Consider the following 12,460-nt stretch of genomic DNA (forward strand, 5'->3'; position numbering starts at 1 on the left):
CCACACTTTGAGAAGAAGAACTGCTCTAATTAAATCTCACCGTGAGATGGCGCCAGTGCGCCTGCGTGTTCCGGGCGGGGCGCCATCACTATCACCATCATATTCGCTGCTACTAGTTACAGCCTGCTGGATTACTGCGTCTTTGTCTCACACCATTTAGAAAAGAACCAAATATCGTGCTACTATCAACTCGATTCATATTTAATAATCCATTCACCCAACGGTAAGAGTTTTTCCTGATAATTATTTTCCTGTTTCTATGCAGTCTGTTCCCAGAGCTTTTACGCTGTCGTGACGTGCTGGATGTAAACACTGGATTAATAATTCCCTTCGCTTCCCATTACAATATTGCGAATTTTAGGCGCAGTTATTCTTTTTCCCTTTCAGTCAAACAGGAAAATACAGTTTGCAGTTGCTGTAGTAGGTTAAGATATAATGCAACATTCATTTTGGTTTTAAATTTTAATACAGTTATTATAGGCTACTAATGTTATTAGGGCACCTCCTAGTTACCGTACTCGGGATCATATTTAATATTTAAAAATATGACATAAACAAAAAAAGAACTCAAATAAAATACAAAATAAAGCACAAAATGAGTATATGTGTGTGTATAAATACACAGATAGATAGATTGTGATAATTGTGATAAATAATATAGGCTGACTGTATGCTTTTTCCTGTAGAAATGTTCAGTAAACGTTAATTTAATAAGCCTCCAAGCCCACCATTTCCGAGAAGCAAATCTCATCAGTGAATCGATAGCATACTGCTTAAAGCAAGACTAGGTTTATGCAGATTGCAAGATTTTGTGCATTATTGTACACGCTGTAAATACATATTTTAATAGAATTCAAGTTTAATAGAGTTGTTTTTAAGTGTTTGTGGTTTTATGCGGGTCTATTTTGACCCATATTTAAATAAGTTGATTTCTCTTTTGGCGTGTTATGCATGTTATGTAGGCTACTTAAAATATATTTTTGTTATTCTTTGAATCATACTGGACCCAAATTATCTCACACATACTGTTTCCTATGATAAAGTACAATGGGCCTTCTGTGGGTAAAAATGGATTTCTTTTTGTTTTTCTCCAAAACACTACATGACGGAAAAAACACTACAGCATTTAATTAAACACCTGTATAATTGCAATATGCAGCCATTTGTTTTGCATAAGTACATATGACAATGTCATATTGAATGTTGCAATCACAATACAGATTTATTTGAAAAAAAAAAATACACCTTTTACTAAAATTTAAATTACTACAAGCAGAATAATACAGTTGTTATTATAAAATATGTAAGATATTAGGAAATTAATCCAATTTTTTCCTTCGCATATCATTTCTCAAGTGATTTAACTGCATTCTGTTGCTTTCCTTTCCCATAGTTCTGGAAATGTTTTACACTTGCGGTCCCAATGAGGCAATGGTGGTGTCGGGTAAGACTAAACATCACAGGAATGTGTTTATACAGAGATATATTTTCAGTAGAAATCATAAAAACATGTTCTCATATGTGATTTGACTCCTCAGGGTTTCTGCCGCTCTCCACCGCTCATGATCTCTGGTGGCAGAGTGTTTGTTATCCCGTGCATTCAGCAGATTCAAAGGTATTTTTCACTCTGTGTGTTTGTGTATGTATATGTATGTGTGGTTTGCATAAACAAATCTTAGCTTTTTCTCTCTCTTCCATCACAGGATCTCTCTGAACACTCTGACGCTAAATGTAAAGAGTGATAAAGTCTACACGCGTCATGGAGTGCCAATCTCTGTCACTGGGATTGCACAGGTTAACACACACTGTCTAATGAGCTATAAAAACATTTCATAGGGTTTTGGAAATCAGAACCTTGTTTTTGTCATTTAATTTTGTCACAGATTGTTGGTTACACTTTGTCTTTTATAAAATACTCCATCCTTCTTTAATAACATTTCCGTAGAAAGTCATTCTTGCTGATTGTTGTGTGTCTAAACTGACCCTTCTGTCTCCTACAGATGAAGATTCAAGGGCAGAATAAGCAGATGTTGGCTGCAGCGTGTCAGATGTTCATGGGAAAGTCGGAGGGTGAGATTGCTCACATTGCCTTGGAAACACTGGAGGGCCACCAGAGAGCCATCATTGCTCACCTGACCGTGGAGGTAAATAGATAAAGTGCACAAATAGTGCTCACCTTGCAAGTGTATGGCACTCTGCAACATTACAAACAGTAAAACTACATATAGGGCCAGATTTACTAACAGCTTGCGTTCAGCACAAACACTCATTTGGCGTTAAAAACACCTACTGTGAGGATTTACTAAAGAAACGCAGTGAGAAGTTAGCAATGAAAATGCGTGGACACAGATATGTTGCTTTATGCATTTGTAGGAGTTTCCCTTTCAGACGCATAATTTATGGGAGGAGAGTATGGATACGGCCCTGGTCTTAACCCATTTTGTGCTTGACATGGTTGTGATAGTTGCTGTAGGAGGAGGAAACACAGAGAACAGAGAGTGTGTGATAGAAGGGGAAGAATTTTTAGGGGTTCAAGCATGTAGTGCTGAAACACTATTTTAATTGTTAAAATTTCCAAGGATCAGCATTCTCCCCTAAAAGTGATTGGGCAGACCAAACCATAAGTCATAGAAATCTTGAAACTTTGAGGGCTGGTAGAAGTCACACCATCTAATGCGGGCCATATCTCCTACACCATTAGGCGTAGACTCAAGTGTCTTATATCGTTGGTATCATGGATTCACTGTCCGTGTTATATGTTCGGGTATATTTTGGATTTTTTGAAAACCCTACTTCTGCAAACTAGCCCTAGATTTTTGGCCCGATTGGAACCAAACCAGTGCAGCAAGATTCTCTAGAGTCTGATTGTCAATAATTATCAAAAAAAAATTGATTTACGGTCCCTAAGGGCTGCCAAAATGTTTGAAAGGGGCGGAACCACTTTTACTGAAATGGCTATAACTCGTGAACGGAATGAGATATTTTCACCAAACTGAATGAGGTTTGAGCAGCTATTAGACAAGGTTAATGGAGGCCGATCAGGGGTGCGTTTCCCGAAAGCATTGTTAGCCAACTATGGTCGTAAGTCCCGTTGAACTCTATTGGTAACGACGGAACTTGCGACCATAGTTCGTTTTGGGAAACGCTCCCCCAGAACGAAACTTGCTGGGCCGGTTTGACTCACACCCCTAGAGGCCTGTGAGAAATTAGAAAGAAATCGGCCACCGGGGGCGCATTCACATTTTTTTATGTGTATAAAGGATTGTGTATTGCGCTATTTTGCGCAAACGCCCACGACATTCATACCACATGGTACAACTCCTCATTCTGAGCAACTTTGCCTCTAGGACCGCCGCTGTCCATCGAATCATTCGTTAAATATTGGAGATTATTTCAAAAAACAACTTTGGCGAACTAGTCCTGGGTTTTTGGCTCTACCTCAATAACCATTAAAAAGCTTAAAGGTGCCGTAGAACGTCTTTTCAAAAGATGTAATATAAGTCTAAGGTGTTCCTGAATGTGTCTGAAGTTTCAGCTCAAAATACCCCATAGATTTTTTTAAATTAATTTATTCAACTGCCTATTTTAGGGCATAATTAGAAATGCACAATTCAGGCTGCGGCCCCTTTAATTGCTCGCGCTCTCCGCTCCCCCAGAGCTCTCGACTCTATCACTGCATAAACAAAGTTCACACTGCTAATATAACCCTCAAAATGGATCTTTACAAAGTGTTCGTCATGCATGCTGCATGCACACATCGGATTATGTGAGTATTGTATTTATTTGGATTGTTTACATTTGATTCTGAATGAGTTTGATGGTGCTCCGTGGCTAACGGCTAATGCTACACTGTTGGAGAGATTTATAAAGAATGAAGTTATGTTTATGCATTACACAGACTGCCAAGTGTTTAAAATAATGAAAATAAGCAACGGCTCTTGTCTCCGTGAATACAGTAAGAAACGATGGTAACTTTAACCACATTTAACAGTACATTAGCAACATGCTAACGAAACATTTAGAAAGACAAGTTTACAAATATCACTAAAAATATCATGTTAAACATGGATCATGTCAGTTATTATTGCTCCATCTGCCATTTTCCGCTATTGTTCTTGCTTGCTTACCTAGTCTGATGATTCAGCTGTGCACAGATCCAGACGTTATGCCCTTGTGTAATGCCTTGAACATGGGCTGGCATATGCAAATATTGGGGGCGTACATATTAATGATCCCGACTGTTATGTAACAGTGGGTGTTATGTTGAGATTCACCTGTTTTCCGGAGGTCTTTTAAACAAATGAGATTTATATAAGAAGGAGGAAACAATGGGGTTTGAAACTCAATGTATGTCTTTTCCATGTACTGAACTCTTGTTATTCAACTATGCCAAGGTAAATTCAATTTTTGATTCTAGGGCACCTTTAATAAACCATAAATTTCCTATGGTAAATTGCCTGTATTAGTTGTAATTGGTCTTTTCCATTTATGATTGAGATGGTTATAGCCTTGATAATTAAAACATACCCTTTTACACATGTGCTTAAGGGTCTTAAATCACTTGAACCCCTCTACTTGTGTTCATTTTTTTGGAATGCCAGAGGAAGATGTTATCCGAGCATATCGTTTGCCAAGCCATGTTATTTTTAATGTGCTGTGTCTTTGTTGTTAGTAGCTCACCCGCACCTCATTACCATTGTTTATTTGTGACCCTATGCTAATTTGCACTGCTGTTGGTAGATTGTGTTGGATTACTGTCTTTTTTCTTTAAATTTGCACATTGTCAGTCACCTGTTTTGTTAATCTGGCCTCTAGTATTTAAAATCTGCACTTTCAGTCCTCATCTTAGTGAAACCTTGACTTCATTTAGCATGATGACTTTATTTTTTATTTACAAGTAATGAACTAAGTAAGTGGGTTGTGTGTTTGTTCTTTAGGAGATCTACAAAGACCGCAAGAAGTTCTCCGAGCAGGTGTTCAAGGTGGCTTCATCTGACCTTGTCAACATGGGCATCAGTGTGGTCAGCTACACACTCAAAGATGTTCATGATGACCAGGTCTGTTAGTCTGCTGTTGTGTTTATCAAACTCAATATTTAAAATGCTCTAAAACTGTAAGAATGCTTCTGTGTGAGTGCTGAATCAAGTCTTTTTCTTTCAGGATTACCTGCACTCTTTAGGAAAGGCCCGTACGGCACAAGTGCAGAAGGATGCACGTATCGGGGAAGCCATGAACAAAAGAGATGCAGTAATCAGGGTGAGCCTTTCCTGAACTTTATTCCAAATACAGGCGATTTTCTAAATGCATATTTAGTATCACTGAGTATTTATGTTAAAATGTTCTCATTTGCTCTCTGTAGGAGGCCCATGCCATGCAGGAGAAGATATCTGCTCAGTACATGAACGAGATCGAGATGGCTAAGGCTCAGAGAGACTACGAGCTAAAGAAGGCTGTTTACGACATTGAGGTCTTCACCAAAAAAGCTGAGTCTGAAATGGCCTATCAGCTCCAGGTAAAACTACAACCAAACCTTTTGGTAACCATCAATGATGTGAAAGAATTTCTTGTATTTCAGTGTATCTTTGGGGTTCTTGTTAACTCTTTCCCCACCATTGACAAGATTTCCAATCATTTATGACACAACGCTTCCCCTTTCCGGCAATCCATGTTTTCACTATTAGACAGTAGGGGGCGCTGTTACATCTCCAGATCCAATAACAAGATCTGCATAAACCAGAAGGAGCAGATAGAAGTTGTTTACACACAAGTAAGCTGATGTGATCACCAATCATTCAACAGCATAAAAATCAAAACTGCTTAACGTTACAGGTGAAAATGTCGAATCCAACGAAGAGGTATACGGCTGTGCAAGCTTTTGGGGTGCTGATGGACTCAATCTACTTGATCTACATTTTGTCTTTGACAAAAAAGCAAAACATTTTTTTTTTCAGCTTTTTTGTTCGAAATGTTGTTTTATGAAACTTAATCACATTTACGTGTTGATAAAAAAGAACTAATGAAGCTAGACTAAAATGTTTTTTTGTTGTTTAAAAGCAGAAGCTTTGTTCTTTCTTTTGATGTATTGACTGTTTATTCTGGGGGCCATGAAAGTTTTGTGAGTATGATAAAAATGCTGATGCTGGCAGGGAAAGTGTTAATAGAGTAGTTATCTATTTTAGAAATATAACTAGGTGTCATTTTTCTTTTTTATGGGAAAAATGTAATTTACTCATCCTGCTGTGTAATTGTTGCATTAGGTGGCGAAGACGAAGCAGCGTATCGAGGAGGAGAAGATGCAGGTGCTAGTGGTGGAGCGCTCGCAACAAATCACACTGCAGGAACAGGAGATCACACGCAAGGAGAAAGAGCTGGAGGCCAAAGTCAAGAAACCAGCCGATGCCGAGCGATACCGGCTGGAGAAACTGGCAGAAGCCGAGCGGTGAGATGAATGTGCCTTCAAGTTCAGCTACCTGTTCATTTGTTCACTGTGAGAAAAGAGGAAATGCTGAAATGTAAATTATGTGAAAATTGAAGTGTTTTTTGACCATGGATGCATGTAAACCTATTGTAGGAGACCTCCAAAATTAAAAACCTTTAAAATAGCGTAATAGGGATACTTTAAAAGCATTAATAACACATATATTCATAACAGTGGTTTTTATTTAAAAGTTAGGTTAATAAATATATTGAATATGTAAGTTACAACTGTAAAGAGTTCTCTCTCTGACATCATCTGGCCTTTTTGCTCTCCACCAGTCTTCAGCTAATCATGGAGGCAGAAGCTGAGGCCGAATCCATCAGAGTAAGTGATTGGCCATCTCTAATAAGACCTATTTTTAAAACTAAACTGTTTGTGTTATACGTTATCTGTGTCTCTAAACTTCACAAAGCAGATATTGTGTTTGTTTGTGAATTAACATATGAGTAAAATGTTAGCTCACACACTTACTTACTCTGATCAGGTGAGAGGAGAGGCCGAAGCGTACGCTGTGGAGGCTAAAGGTCGGGCCGAGGCCGAGCAGATGGCAAAGAAGGCCGAGGCCTTCCAGCAGTACAAAGAAGGTGCTATGGTGGACATGCTGCTGGAGAAACTGCCACTGGTGAGATGGTGTTTTTGAGTGATTTTTTTATTTTTTTTTTTTTTTTTTTGTAGGCAATATAGAAAATATTGCATTTTACTGCAAAAAAGGGAATCATCCTGGGTTACACTTTATTTTGATGGTCCACTTTAGACATTCTACCAACTATAAGTAACTTTGAATCCACATTTTGCAAAGTTAACTCTCATTAGAGTACGGAGCCCCTTACATGAAATACAGGAAAAAAGTAAATCGTACACATAATTTGCTATTTCTTTCCTTTGATTTGCTAAATTGTGCACACGATTTACTATTTCGTTTCCTTGATTTGCTAAATCGTGCGCACGATTTACTATTTCTTTCCTTTGATTTGCTAAATCGTGCAAGATTTACTATTTAGTTTCTTGATTTGTAAATCGTGCGCACATAATTTGTTTCCTATTTGCTTTGCGCACTTTACTATTTCGTTTCCTTGATTTGCTAAATCTGCGCACGATTTAATTTCGTTTCCTTGATTTGCTAAATCGTGCGCACGATTTACTATTTCGTTTCCTTGATTTGCTAAATCGTGCGCACGATTTACTATTTCGTTTCCTTGATTTGCTAAATCGTGCGCACGATTTACTATTTCGTTTCTTGATTTGCTAAATCGCACGATTTACTATTTCGTTTCCTTGATTTGCTAAATCGTGCGCACGATTTACTATTTCGTTTCCTTGATTTGCTAAATTGCGCACGATTTACTATTTCTTTCCTTGATTTGCTGCACACGATTTACTATTTCGTTTCTTGATTTGCGCACGATTTACTATTTCGTTTCCTTGATTTGCTGCACACGATTTACTATTTCGTTTCCTTGATTTGCTAAATCACACGATTTACTATTTCGTTTCCTTGATTTGCTAAATCGTGCACGATTTCTATTTCGTTTCCTTGATTTGCTACTGCGCACGATTACTATTTCGTTTCCTTGATTTGCTAAATCGTGCGCACGATTTACTATTTCGTTTCCTTGATTTGCTAAATCGTGCGCATTTCTTTCCTTGATTTGCTAAATCGTATTTCGTTTCCTTGATTTGCTAAATCGTGCACACGATTACTATTTCGTTTCCTTGATTTGCTAAATCGTGCACACGATTTACTATTTCGTTTCCTTGATTTGCTAAATCGTGCTCACGATTTACTATTTAGTTTCCTTGATTTGCTAAATCGTGCGCACGATTTACTATTTCGTTTCCTTGATTTGCTAAATCGTGCGCACGATTTACTATTTCGTTTCCTTGATTTGCTAAATCGTGCGCACGATTTACTATTTCGTTTCCTTGATTTGCTAAATCGTGCGCACGATTTACTATTTCGTTTCCTTGATTTGCTAAATCGTGCGCATGATTTACTATTTCGTTTCCTTGATTTGCTAAATCGTGCACACGATTTACTATTTCGTTTCCTTGATTTGCTAAATCGTGCTCACGATTTACTATTTAGTTTCCTTGATTTGCTAAATCGTGCACACGATTTACTATTTCGTTTCCTTGATTTGCTAAATCGTGCGCACGATTTACTATTTCGTTTCCTTGATTTGCTAAATCGTGCTCACGATTTACTATTTAGTTTCCTTGATTTGCTAAATCGTGCTCACGATTTACTATTTAGTTTCCTTGATTTGCTAAATCGTGCGCACGATTTACTATTTCGTTTCCTTGATTTGCTAAATCGTGCGCACGATTTACTATTTCGTTTCTTGATTTGCTAAATCGTGCGCACGATTTACTATTTGTTTCCTTAATTTGCTAAATAGTGCACACGATTTAATTTCTTTCTTTGATTTGCTAAATCGTGCACACGATTACTATTTCTTTCCTTTATTTGCTAAATCGTGCGCACGATTTACTATTTCGTTTCCTTGATTTGCTAAATCGTGCGCACGATTTACTATTTCGTTTCCTTAATTTGCTAAATCGTGCACACGATTTACTATTTCTTTCCTTTGATTTGCTAAATCGTGCACACGATTTACTATTTCGTTTCCTTAATTTGCTAAATCGTGCACACGATTTACTATTTCTTTCCTTTGATTTGCTAAATCGTGCACACGATTTACTATTTCTTTCCTTTGATTTGCTAAATCGTGCGCACGATTTACTATTTCGTTTCCTTGATTTGCTAAATCGTGCACACAATTTACTATTTCGTTTCCTTGATTTGCTAAATCGTGCAGACGATTTACTATTTCTTTCCTTTGATTTTCTAAATCGTGAGCACGATTTACTATTTAGTTCCCTCAATTTGCTAAATCTTGCGCATGATTTACTATTTTGTTTCCTTGATTTATAAATTTTGCAAACCATTTGCATTTACTAATTCGTTCCCTCGATTTATAAATCTTGTGCATGATTATAAAGCTTCTATTTTTTTTCCTGCATGTCATGTGCAGGGCTCCGTATTAGAGTATTAGTAGACTGTTAGTAGACTGTAAGGTTAGGGTTAGATGTTCGGTTCGGGTTAGTAGCATGAGTTATAGTTGCAAACATAGATATATTAACATAGATGTCTCATCATTGGTGGTTTCTATGGGCCGCTATACATAAGCCATCCTCCATATTGGAACGGTCAAAGCCAGTCTGTGAACACTCGAGAGCAAGTGGACTGTGCGTCTACAACCGTAGTAAGACACATATATGAATATCTATATCTGCAATAGACTTTAGCAGATGATTTTGCTAAACTAACACAATACAACAAGAAAAAGGCGTCAGCTACCATGACATTAAAAAGATACCAATTTTACAACCCAGTAATATTGAGTTAATACATATAAAAACACAAACCAACACATTCTCACTTGTGAAAGGTTATCCCATTTCTTTGGGAATTTAAATCTAGTGGTTTTTACAACCAGAAGCTGCACAATGTTGTGGCATCATTAATTCCTACTGTGAGTGGCGACACGTTAACCGTTCCTAGATGGCAGGCGCATCGACGTGTCTGAAGTGGTCAAATATGGACTCTACCTATACATATCTATGGTTTCAAAGTTAGTTAGCTAGTACAAATTTCTAATGTGGACCATCAAAATAAAGTGTTAGCTCATCCTGCAAAGGCTACGAATCCACATAGAGCAGAAAGCAGCCTGATGCAGTTTGAGTTGACATCATATATTGATGGTTAATTGTGTTTTTTCTATCGATTAGGTGGCAGAGGAAATCAGTAAGCCTCTGTCAGCTGCCAATAAAGTCACCATGGTTTCCAGCGGAGGTTCAGAGATTGGCGCAGCCAAGCTGACAGGTGAAGTGCTTGACATCATGACCAAACTGCCTGAAACCATCGAGAAACTGACCGGCATCAGTATTTCCCAGGTGAAAACAGTATGTCAAATAATATAAATACAAAAGTTGTTTTCATGCCAATGATCATGACTTTATTTTGTTTATCATGTCGTTTATGCATATTCTTACATGTATAATTGACAGAATTTCTCTTCCTCCTTTAGGTGGCCCGAACCGGTTGAACTCATTCTCCAACGTGACATTGCTGTATGCATGCTTTATGGATCTTTCCTTTTGTAATTTTCTCTTACTCTCACTTTTCCATCACTCTCTCCTCTTTCTGTAACACTGTATTGCTCCATTTATCTTTCTTGTCTTCCACACTGCATCTCTTTTGTCTTCTCTTTCCCATGTTTCTCTCTTTCTCTCATCTCGACTTAAACTTCCTCTCTGTCTTGCCTTGCTGCCAAAACCCAAAGTGCATTTTAATCTAAAACTCCAGGGAAGAATGCTGTTCTTTATATTTTTAATGCAATCATCATAAGAAGACCAAGGATCTGTTGAACGCCATTAGACACTGCAGCTTCTGACATTTTGAAATGTCACATTCACCTTTAGTTTTTCGTATAGAGCACGCTGGTATGTGCTGGTATGTTATACTTGAGCTTTCCAATAGTTAGTCAAACATGAAGGGAAACATATTTATAATGACTGATGCTGTTGTGTGATGTGTTTTTGTGGGTTGAATAGGATATACTTTCACTTTACCTCAGCAATGTGTTTTAGCTATATCTGACATAATGTAGGAATTCTAGCAGTTATCTGCTTCAAATGGTACTGTGCTGCGAAATCTGAACATACTGCCAATAATGTCAGATCATCATTACCTGTGTTTCAGTGTTTATTCAAATGAACAAATGTCTTTATATGTAATGCAGAAGTGTAGGTCGCTAAATATTCTATTAGTAACTTATTTATTTCACAAATATCATTTGAAGGATTTTTGTATAGTTTGAAGTGTTTTCATTGCTTGAATCAAGGGTATGATTATAGATATAATCTATATTTGTGCTGTTTTGTCCTGAAGCAGACCATGTTGTGTTCATTAAAGGAGTTTGAGACTGAATTCTTATCAAAATAGTTTCAATAAGTTGTGTTTCATAAAAGGATTTTAGGACGTTTAGTAAAAAACTAAACTAAAATATGTTTTTTTTCTAATTATACAGTATTTAAAATTGGTTATACTATGTAGTCTTTACATCATAAACTTGTGATGAATGTTCATTTTTCAAATGTTTAAATGTCAGTACAGTATGTTGACACTAGATTCATAAGCACTCATAATTGATGAACTGATGAACATAATTTGTCATTAATAATTACTAACATTATGGCATTGATGTGTAAACACTGTTAGATGTATGTAATGAAGACTAACCACACATTATGACACTTTTGTATGTTTCTACTATCTTCGTGTTTAACAGTTTATGACTAATATTTTTGAAGTAGAATGCATTCCTTGAAGGCTAAATATGTTTGGGTAGATTTAGTATGCAGGGCATTGGGTAGACCTACTGTTATGCTGTGTAGGCTAGAGGTGCTGTTAGTGTGCTGAAAGAAAAGTTGTATTTGTCAATAGATGATTTTTCTATTCTATACAAAGTATCTATACAATTATGTAAACAAATCACCAGTTTCATCTGTTTCAGCATGCATGCAAAGACTAACAAACCAAAACCATTGTATTGTCGATTTGTGCTTATGATGCCTTAAATTAACCTGCCTACTAAAATAAACATTTAACTAAACTGTTATTTGTTCAGTCTAAATCAACACAAGTTCCCTGCAGGAGAATGCCAAACCCTAACATGAACATGGTAAAGTGATTGATGGCCTAAGTTTGCGGCCCAAAGTTTACTTAAACCTTTGCAACCATACTGAATATAGTTTATTGACTTCCTGACCTAGCCATATTGAGGTCTCATTGCTTGACACTGACTGCATGGACAACAAGGGAACCAAATGTACAGATTCTCATCATATCTAACACTTGCTGATAATATACTAATATACTGAAAATATACTATAAATAGTACATTTTCAGTAATATAA

The 12,460-nt window shown here is 37.0% G+C and overlaps 1 protein-coding gene across 2 annotated transcripts; it reads left to right on the forward strand.

Moving 5' to 3' along the window:
- Positions 1–80: 80 nt before the first annotated feature.
- On the forward strand, positions 81–12,162 carry flot1a (flotillin 1a). Of its 2 annotated transcripts, none has more exons than XM_048202856.1 (13): positions 81–223; positions 1,395–1,444; positions 1,539–1,615; positions 1,704–1,794; positions 2,001–2,144; positions 4,938–5,057; positions 5,161–5,256; positions 5,360–5,512; positions 6,258–6,439; positions 6,757–6,802; positions 6,963–7,100; positions 10,271–10,444; positions 10,570–12,162. In XM_048202856.1, the coding sequence occupies exons 2-13, from the start codon at positions 1,424–1,426 to the stop codon at positions 10,585–10,587; spliced, it is 1,260 nt and encodes a 419-aa protein (XP_048058813.1). In that variant the 5' UTR covers positions 81–223; positions 1,395–1,423; the 3' UTR covers positions 10,588–12,162. The 2 variants fall into 2 exon arrangements, with proteins under 2 accessions (XP_048058813.1, XP_048058812.1); XM_048202855.1 differs by having other exon boundaries at positions 84–223; positions 1,540–1,615; positions 10,271–10,435.
- The last annotated feature ends 298 nt before the right edge of the window (positions 12,163–12,460 follow it).

Source organism: Megalobrama amblycephala, linkage group LG9 (assembly GCF_018812025.1).
Source record: "Megalobrama amblycephala isolate DHTTF-2021 linkage group LG9, ASM1881202v1, whole genome shotgun sequence".
Taxonomy (NCBI): Eukaryota; Metazoa; Chordata; class Actinopteri; order Cypriniformes; family Xenocyprididae; genus Megalobrama; species Megalobrama amblycephala.

Excerpts from the sequence above, each read along its gene's own strand:
- flot1a (XM_048202855.1), top strand. The coding sequence starts at position 1,402 with ATGTTTTACACTTGCGGTCCCAATGAGGCAATGGTGGTGTCGG. Across the intron at positions 5,257-5,359 it reads AAAGAGATGCAGTAATCAGG|GAGGCCCATGCCATGCAGGA; the intron begins GTGAGCCTTTCC and ends TGCTCTCTGTAG. Across the intron at positions 7,101-10,270 it reads TGCTGGAGAAACTGCCACTG|GTGGCAGAGGAAATCAGTAA; the intron begins GTGAGATGGTGT and ends TCTATCGATTAG.